The sequence below is a fragment of the Poromitra crassiceps genome, assembly GCF_964638095.1.
Source record: "Poromitra crassiceps genome assembly, chromosome: 16".
Lineage (NCBI taxonomy): Eukaryota > Metazoa > Chordata > Actinopteri > Beryciformes > Melamphaidae > Poromitra > Poromitra crassiceps.
Genome location: NC_139645.1, coordinates 11,448,319 through 11,458,271, shown reverse-complemented (window position 1 = coordinate 11,458,271; position 9,953 = coordinate 11,448,319). Strand labels below are relative to the sequence as shown.

At 44.1% G+C, this 9,953-nt stretch overlaps 1 protein-coding gene across 1 annotated transcript in view; it reads left to right on the top strand.

Moving 5' to 3' along the window:
- The window catches only part of LOC310791257 (protein regulator of cytokinesis 1-like), a 14,647-nt gene extending 5,712 nt beyond the window's left edge, over positions 1–8,935 (top strand). Inside the window, exons 3-14 of the mRNA XM_083652939.1 lie at positions 236–358; positions 689–922; positions 2,714–2,884; positions 3,375–3,524; positions 3,612–3,759; positions 3,861–3,997; positions 4,352–4,447; positions 4,551–4,697; positions 5,032–5,142; positions 5,290–5,403; positions 6,682–6,861; positions 8,296–8,935. Coding sequence (XP_083509065.1) covers positions 236–358; positions 689–922; positions 2,714–2,884; positions 3,375–3,524; positions 3,612–3,759; positions 3,861–3,997; positions 4,352–4,447; positions 4,551–4,697; positions 5,032–5,142; positions 5,290–5,403; positions 6,682–6,861; positions 8,296–8,370 — 1,686 coding nt within the window. The 3' untranslated portion in view covers positions 8,371–8,935. The remainder of the gene's footprint in view (positions 1–235; positions 359–688; positions 923–2,713; positions 2,885–3,374; positions 3,525–3,611; positions 3,760–3,860; positions 3,998–4,351; positions 4,448–4,550; positions 4,698–5,031; positions 5,143–5,289; positions 5,404–6,681; positions 6,862–8,295) is intronic.
- The last annotated feature ends 1,018 nt before the right edge of the window (positions 8,936–9,953 follow it).

Genomic DNA, 9,953 nt, shown 5'->3' with positions numbered 1-9,953 from the left:
AATGGGGGAGGGACTTTCTACAAGAACACAACCCTTGAGTGAAACTAAGGCGATTAGAACTCATTCAAACCCCTATGAGGAAACTCAGAAGCCACATGCAAGTTGTTTTGCATGACAAATTCAGATTGCCCTAAAAAAGCAGTTTTACAGGCTATCTGCCCCCTCCCCCCCCATTCCTCTCTTTGTTTTGTCTGTTGTGTCATCCTTCTGAATATACTGATCTGATTTCTACCAGAGCTTACTGGATATGATGATTGCAGAAGAGGAATCTCTGAAGAAGAGGCTTATAAGCAGCATTCAGGCATGCCGCAAAGAAATGGAGAAACTCTGCCTGGAACTTCAGCTGCCCACGTTTGAGGTAACTGCAACTGGAACAGTTTCAGTGCTAATGTAATGTTCATTGACAAATAACCTGTTTCTATTAACATACTTAACTGCTAGAAACTGTTGATGAAGGGCTAATAGCTCAACTTATTAGATTATGTCTTAGATACTTTTTCTGATTATCCACAATTTAGAGTTCACTAAATGTTTTGAACAACTTGTGTATAACTGAAGTTTGTTAACAAACTATCCCAGTCACTAAAGTTATTGACTGTAGACCAACTGCCTCGGAACTGGCATGAGAAACGCCACATCTTGAAAATTGACAGTTTCCTGTTTTGTTGTTTCTCTTCTGTAAATCCAGGAGGAGCACAGTATCAGCATGCTGCAGCGAGAGAAGGATATCCGCACACGAGTGGAGCTTCTGATGAAAGAGAAGACCCAACGGATGCAGCACCTGAAGGCGCTGTTGGAGCAGGACCAGGACCTTTGTGACATCTTGTGCTCCACGTCGTATGTCATCTCTCCGGACTCTGTCCCTTCGCTGGAACAGCTGGAAAACTTCCGCCAGCACATCGACAGCAAGACTGCAGAGAAGGTGGGAGCCGGTTGTAGAACAACCATCCTTGCAGAGGTCAAAGAGGCAGAGGTCAAAGAGAAAACAGTCATCTCTAAAAAGTGTACCACAACCACCAGGGCTACCCACAACCATAAAACAGCCCCAACAGCAGCTGCAGAGGGAGTCCCTCTCAAGAGGCAGGATAGGTTTAAGAAGAGCACCAGGGCACCCCCACCCAGCCCGCCCCAACACCGTAGGGCCCAGCTACGCTCATCCCTTAGGCTACATTTAGAGGCCCTGGGGGCCCACAGCCAGAGCTTGGAACGGGCCCCAAAATACAAGCCCAGCCGGACACGATGCTGTTTGGCCTGTTCTGTCTCGGCCCAGACAGATGTCTCTAAAAAGCGTACCACATCCATCAGAGATGTCCACAACCGTAAAACAGCCACAGAAGCAGCTGCAGATAGAGTCCCTCCCAAGAGGCAGGATAGGTTTAAGAAGAGCACCAGGGCACCCCCACCCCTTAGGCTGCAAAAAGACAAGCCCAGCCTGCCCCAAGCCTGTTGGGCCATGATAAGTCCAGCCATTAGGCTGCATTTAGAGGCCCTGGGGGCCCACAACCAGAATTTGGCAGACACCCCAAAAGATAAGCCCAGCCCGACCCTACGCTGTTGGTCCCGGCCACAGCAATCCCTTAGGCTGGCATTAGAGGCCCTGGGGGTCCACAACCAGAGCTGGGCAGAGACCCCAAAAAATAAGCCCAGCCCGACCCAACGGCGACGCTGCTGGTCCCGGCCACGGCAATCCCTTAGGCTGCATTTAGAGGCCCTGGGGTCCCACAACCAGAGCTTGGAAGAGACCCCAAAAAATAAGCCCAGCCCGACCCAACGGCGACGCTGCTGGTCCCGGCCACGGCAATCCCTTAGGCTGCATTTAGAGGCCCTGGGGTCCCACAACCAGAGCTTGGAAGAGACCCCAAAAAATAAGCCCAGCCCGACCCGACGCCGCTGGTCCCGGCCACGCCAATCCCTTAGGCTGCATTTAGAGGCCCTGGGGTCCCACAACCAGAGCTTGGAAGAGACCCCAAAAAATAAGCCCAGCCCGACCCAACGGCGACGCTGCTGGTCCCGGCCACGGCAATCTCTTAGGCTGCATTTAGAGGCCCTGTGGTCCCACAACCAGAGCTTGGAAGAGACCCCAAAAGATAAGCCCAGCCCGTCCCGAGGCTGTTGGTCCCTGTCACCCCAATCCCTTAGGCTGCATTTAGAGGCCCTGGGGGCCCACAACCAGAGCTTGGAACAGACCCCAAAAGACAAGCCCAGCCCAACCCGACGCTGTTGGTCCGGGCCACAGCAAGCCCTCCCCGAACCCGTATGCTAAGCTTTCTATTATATCCATGTTGTCTGTTCAGTCTTATGAATACCTGAGGTTTTATGCTGACAATGTTATAACATTCTGATTATCACACCAAATATTACCCCAATTATATAAATATCTGACAAAAAAAAGAAAAGAATAGTTGAATATTCGTATTGATGGATCCACTTCTTTATGCAGCCCTTGCCTTGGGTTAATGAAACATTTTAAAGCCAACTACTTAAACAGTAAAATGCATGGGTGGCAGTCGAGAAGCAAGGCTGATTCCCTTAATTTCTGAAAGATTTACATGTTGAAGGTTTTCAATGGTGACACAGATTAAATCATTTCAGGGAGTCGATTTTGTGGTAGAGCTGTGAGATGTTTGGTGATATTTGGGTCAGGTGTTACGTCTATTTATGGTAAATGCTGAAAAGGTAGCTTGCCATACTGAATGGAACTCCATCTGTGCAGGGGAGGCGGCACACTGAGTTTGTGGACCTAAAAAGGCAGATCATCGTGTGCATGGATGACCTGGACCAGATCCCTGAGACCAGCTTTGAGAAGGACATCTATGATGATGACGAGGAGTCTTTCTGCCTTTCCAGAGACAACATTACAGCACTCAAACTGCTCCTCTGCCAGGTAAAGTGGATTTACACCATTTGGTGAAATTAAACTTTAATGATCTCCGTGAGGAAATTGGGAAACGTTTGAGAATTTGAGAAAAAAAATAAAATGAGACCTTGAAAGACGCGATATAGAGTGAGTAAATAAATCGGCCTCTCTATGATGTATTCTCATCATGTCGTGTCTTACCCAAAAGATGCCAATCCTTGAATCTTACTAAACACAAACGGGACTCAAATCTTTCAAGTTAAATGTGTCCAACTTGTGAGTGTGGAAACCTTGATATGTTCTTCTCAGTCAGGATTGTATATCGTACAATGTTCGATATATAGCCTAGTGAAATATTAGACCATTACAATGCTGTTAACCACTACATGTCGCTCTGGTCAAAGGCTGAACTAATCAAATTAGAAGCCGTGGACAGACATGTGTAATTGATCACGGCGTATGACGAGTGTAATGTGCTCACTAACTGGTGCCACCCTCTGCTGTGTTGGTGCTACAGCTGGAGGAACGCAAGGCAGAGAATGAGGCGGTGTGTGAGAGTCAGCGAGAGAGGATCCAGCAGCTGTGGGACAGACTGCAGGTTCCCCAGGAGGAGAGAGGGGCCTTTTCTGAACACATGGTCGCGTCCAAGAAGAAGAACCTGGAGGCGGTAAGTGAAACCTGACCCCCCCCCCAGTGTCCTGTATAACTTCAATTTAATTCTAGCTCTGTGTACTCATTCTACTCCCTCCATCAGTTACAAACAGAGGTCCAGCGCCTGGAGGAGCTCAAACTGCTGAACATTCGCAACGTTATCGACGCCATCCGCTCCGAGATAGCTGTGCTTTGGGAAAAGTGCTTCTTCAGCACTGACCAGCGGCAGGCTTTCCTGCCATATTTTAGCGGTGGGTTCAATAGTTTTGATATTTTGGCCATGATCTTAATGTATTAAATGCATGTATTAAAAAAAAAAAAAGAGGCTAAAACCGTTATTTGACTATTTCAGAGGATTTTACTGAGGAGCTGTTGGAGCGGCATGATGCTGAGATCCAGCATCTGAAGCAGCATTATGAAGAGCACAAGGAGCTTTTTGAAGGGGTTCACCAGTGGGAGGACAGCTGGAGACTCTTCCAGGAGCTGGAGGTGAGCACTCTTTCCAGCAGAAAAGGAAGCTTTTCCCCAACACCAAGTCAAGGCAAGACCTGTCCTGAGCTTACCCAATCCACATGAAGTTGCAGTATTACATTAGACAGGATATGGTACAGTATAACTGTTATACTGCCATCTTCTATCTAATTTGATTGCCTCTAGTATTAACATAATATAGCTCTTTTCAATTTACTTAATCAAAATACTGGAAATGGCAAATGGAGTGGACTTGAAAAACATGAGACAGGGCATGCGTCAGTGTGCTCATTGAGTCACCATCATTGCTTAAATGACTGCATGTTAGGAAAAAGTGTTTAACTAAGGTCTGGCTGTCTTTCTCATTCCCAGAAAAAAGCCACAGATCCCACAAGATTCACCAACAGAGGAGGGAATCTTCTCAAAGAGGAGAAACAGAGATCTGACCTGCAGAAAAGCTTGCCCAAGGTAAGATGTGATGGCCATCTATGATTTATGTATTTATTTTCATTCATTAAAAATATATCTAATAATATCACTTTAATTGTATGTATGTTTTGTTTTGTTTTAGCTTGAGAAGAAACTGAAGGCGCAGATCGATGCCTGGGAGAGTGAGCAGGGACGGGAGTTTCTGGTGCACGGTCAGATGTTTCTGCAGTACGTGGAGGAGCAGTGGGGGCTGCATCGCATGGAGAAAGAACAGGAGAAACTAGATAGGGTAAGCAGCATGTTGTTCTGTTTTTATTTATAGGGTAAGCAGCATGTTGTTCTGTTTGATTTAATTGATCCTTTATTTAACCAGGGTAATCACATTGAGATTTCCATCTGTTTTTCAAGACAACTGTTCATCAAGAAGGAAACCTAGGTACTTAGAAGATGCCACCACGTCTATCATCTTGTTTTGCAGTGTAGTAATTTGAGGCATAGTAGCACACTGGAAATTGGATTTTGAAGAAAAAAAAGCGGATTTAGAAAAAAAAACATCTTCAAATGTGCATGTATGTTTTCTGAGACGTGATGCAGCCTCTCTTTTTTTCTACACATCCCAACAGCACCTCAAGAAGAGCAGACAGATCGAGGAGGACATGCTGTATGGGACAACGGTACGGACACCCACCAAACGCAGATTCCTCGGCACTCCCACGGCCAATAAATCAAGAAAGGTTTGCAATCACACTTCCTCTCTTCTTAACATAAACCCAAAGCATGGCTTACGTTTCTGCTAATAATCTTTTTTTTTTGTCTGCCTAAAAATGCCAGAGTACGCAAGCACTAAATCCTCCCTCTATCCTCTATCCATCTTTTACCAGCTTAACGCCACCTCCACCATCTCTAGTGCCAACTCTAACAGCACCGTGCGCTCAGGCTACGGTGGAGCCATCTTTCGCTCGCCTGTGTCCCGCCCCCCACTCTCAGCAAATAAGGTTTGTTTTCTTTTCTGTCCTTCAGCCACATTCTGCATCTACTGAATGTAAACGAGTAACAATGTTGTCCTCCCCAAAAATGATGCAGGCCAGGCGCGCCTTCAGCCAATATGCATCTTAATTAGATGCACCATTAGTTCAAGACCACCTCGTCCAGAACGAAAAAGACTTTTGAAATGATCATTGATTTCAGAACCAAACAATCAGTTAAAGGGACAGCTCTCCCTGAAATCCAAAATACATATTTTCCCTCTCACCTGTAGTGCTATTTATCCATCTATATCGTTTTGGGATAGTTGCCTGAGTTTTGGAGATATCGCCCGCAGAGATGTTTGCCTTCTCTTGAATACAATGGAACTGGATGGCACTCGGCTTGTCGTGCTCGAAGCACCAAAAAAATACACTTGGAAAAACTTGACAGCATTCATTGTCTCTTTCCAGAAATCATGACCCGGTTACTCAAAATAATGCACAGACTTTGTTGTCAGCAGTTTCATGTAGGAACTATTTTCTTTTGCAGTCTTATGTAGGAATTAGCTAGCAGCTAACAAGTGTAGTTCGGTCAAAAGAAAATAGTTCCTCCATGAAACTGCTCATAACGAGGTTTGTGGATTATCTTGAGTAACGGAGTCATGATTTCTGGAAAGAGACATTGCTGTTGAGTTTTTCAAATATATTTCTTTGGCACTTTGTGCACCACAAGCCGAGTGCCATCCAGTTCCATTGTATTGGAGAAAAGGCAGAAACTCTGTGGCCGATATCTCCAAAACTCAGGCAACTAGCACAAAACGATATACCGTAGATGGATAAATGGCAATACAGGTGAGAGGGAAAGTATGTATTTTGGATTTTAGGGTGAGCTGTTCCTTTAGAGCACCGATCCTCAACAGCCAACTGATTAGCATAAACAAATTATTTGGAACATACATCAGCAATAACCTGAAATGGGACATCAACGCTAACCATCACATGAAAAAAAAGCCCAGCAGAGATTCTACTTCCTTAGAAAACTCAATCTATTCTACACGGCCAGTATCTAAAATATCCTGTTATCAATTACTGTCTGGTATAAATGGACAGGATTATCACCAGAGCATCAAAGATCACAGTGTGCAAACTCCCCATAATAAAAAAATAAATAAACTTGAACCATTCCGCCGAGTTCCATTATATCAGACCAACGACCACAAAACATTTAAAAGTTCTGAAGAGGATGAGTTAGTTGCAGTTGTCATCAATGTCTCATTTCCGCCTGTGTCTCCTCTGCTGTGTCTTCAGGCTCCAGCAGCGCGGACGCCGGCACGCAGTAAACCCCCACACGCAGTACTTCTGCAGGGCTGCAACAAGGAGAACCACCCCACCAAGGCTTCCCCTCTCACCGGTGCGTTGCTGACCCATGGTAGTCCACAGCGTCCCTCCAGCATAACCTCTGTTGCCAGCACATATTCAGAGTTTGTGGTAATTTTTATTAACTTTATATATTTATTTTATTTTATTTGCATTTTCTGATTCATGCACATCAGCACACAGTTGAAGTATACTGTAGAGGTTTTTGATTTCACTATACAAAGTTGCTAATGATATAAATGTATGTTTTAGGAGTTGATCAGCACTGAATCTGTTCAGTCAAGGTGTGTTTGGAATTTTAACACCTGCTGTGATGCTGGCTAATGCTATTTAACTAAACTGCATGCTATCTCAGGGTTGCCACAGGTCTGGAAAGTGCTTGAAAAAAAAAAAAAAAAAATCATTGAAAGTGCTTGAATTTGGCCTACCAGAATCTGTTTGAACCTTGTGCGCTCCGTCTAGAGGACTTACATGACCTGTCTATGTGAACAACTGTGAATTATTGGCTCGTAATTTTGAAATAATTTGTCTTTGCTGCTTGAAAATCTATCATTTGATATTACAAAAGCGGGGGTAATATGCCCGAACCCCCAGTGGAATGCCGGATCCGAGTGGTTCACCCGGTTGTCACAGCTGTCACTCACACCTTTTTATATTCAATCGGGTCTGGGCACACACATTTCCTGGGTCCATTAGGTTCCGGGTCCTTAATTTTGGACCCCTGAAGACCTCTAGAACCCTGTATTAATTACAGGAAATGACACCCTAAAACACCTAAAAACGGTGTAAAAAACAACAAACAGCTATTGGTTGTTGCATTTCTGTGCCAATTATAGATGAGGTGACATCACCACCAGATATTTCCAGCAGCTACAGTGGATAAGTGGAAGTTTGATAATGAGACAATGTTTCAGGATGTAAAGCATCAGTGGTAAACATCAGGTTTTGGGGTCAGTCCCTTCAGAATCATAGAGCGAGGGCTTCTTTCTAAAGCTGCCATTTTGCACCAAGAGACGACTGCAGAAATATAAATCATGTGTTTTCATTGTTGCCATCACTCTCTCCACCTAGTAGGCGTAATGAAAGCAACAAGTTCACTCCTGTTCTATGCGGGTCGTTGAAAGGCAATATGGGAGGCAGGTCGAGGAAATAGTGGGTTCACCAAAACTAAATGACAACAACACTCGATCACAAAATATCTTCTGGATGCTGCGAACATGGGTTTGATGATGCTGTGTGTGTGTTGATGAGAGAATCTGAGGGTGGATTCGTCCTTTTTTTTTTTATCTGTGTAAAATGTAATATTTCACAGAGCAGTCAGGGTTCAAAGCCTCAGGAGCCACACTGTGTGATGATGCGGTTTGTTTTCTTTCCACTTGTTCCACTGATGATCACTAACAACTTCAACCTGTCTCTTTTTATTAGAAAACAAAACCAGTGCCTATGGGTTTATGGCGCATTACAGATTGCTTATAAATATCATCTCCTGTCTCCTTGTTTTGGAGGAATCTTTCTTACACTCGTCTTCTTGTTCCTTTTCCACAGCGAGACCTTTCCAAGGCCTCTAACACCAACGTCCAGCCAGACATCCTGAACTCCACTACCAGCACCAGCCTTTGACCCTTCCTCTCTGACCAAGATTGTCTTCGACATCACAGTCCTTCCAATCAGTTCTGAACACTTGTGAAATGGATCACTACCTTGTACGGCTTTCTGCTTTTTTATATGTAAATGAAGGTGATAATATATTATGAAAGTGTGTGTTGCTACTTTCAGCAACAGTCCAATCACACGGGAAACGTGTCATCGCTCCTCTTGGCCAGTTGCTAGGCATATTCATCTGAAAAAGAAGAAGTTTAAAATGGCCTGTTGTATCACTTTCCTTAGGGTTATGTTTGTATCATATGTTAACTAACACTGTTTTGTGCAAATTAGTAGCTATGTGAAAGATGCAAGTATTGTTCTGCATCTTGTGCTGCACACTAAGAACAGCAAAAGTCAGGTTAGCTTTCTGAACTTATGCAATGTAGGGTCACAGGCCAAATGTATATTTTGCACTTTCTAGGAATTATATCTAGTCTAATTTTACACATTTATATTTTACATATTTGTATATATTGTTATGATCTGTTCACTTTATACCGTTGTTTGGCCAAGCTATTATTATATTTGTTTAAATGGGCTGATATGACAGTTTGTTCGGTGTACAGTTTGAACACTTAAGTCATTGAATCATTATGGACTCTGTTGTCAGATTCAGCCAAGCTTGGTGTCCAAAAATTATTTCATTTTAATTATTTTTTCTTTTGGTCTGTTGGACTCATTAAACGGTAAAGTAAATATTTTTTATGTGTCGTACTTCATAGTGTCTAAGTCACACCCTCTTCTGTGTTCGGCATGGGGCTGAAGAGATTTAATTCCTCATTTATTTTCCCATAATGTTCTGTAAAATCCTTATAAAAAAGAGTTGTACTTGGACAAAAAACAACTCAGCTATATTCAGAATCTTAAGCAACAGCATATATCACTGACTCGTACCAAAACACTTTTTTCTGCTGATTTCTTATTAAATATGAGCATATATATATATATATAAGCATATTCTATGTTTATGGAGAGCCAGCTGTCCGCAGACTATGGTCAGATATGAGATTGAGATTTTGAGATTAACTTTATTGTCACTTCATGGTACAAGTATCACGAGCGAAATTCTGCTTGGTTCGCTCTCAGAGTCGGAGAGCAAAACCGGGTCGCCATTGAACAGCGCCAGCAATTTGGATTGGACAAAGCATATAAATAACTCAGAATTCACATTATTACTAGTTAGAAAAAGTAATAAAGGCACACTTCAATATTATACAATACAGATACATTTGTTGTAAATGTACAGGGTTACCAGCAAAGACAACCCACACCACGACACCAGGGAGGCTGCCATTACAGCGCCGGTTTGGTTCATCGTGGGAGGGAAGGGGGAGTAGGGGCGGGGGGGGGGGGGTTGCAAAGCGGGGGGAAGTTGCTGGAGGCGGGGGGTGGGGTTTAGGGGAGGGGGGGGGGGGTTTGGGGGAGTGCGTGCGTGACCGTGTGTAGGCCTGTGAGTCCTTAGAGTCCATGGGTGTTTGTGTGTGTGTGTAGTCTGAGCCTCCTTCGGCTGTGGAGATGGCCTCGTCAATTCAGACCAGAGTTCAGGCGTCAGATGTCGG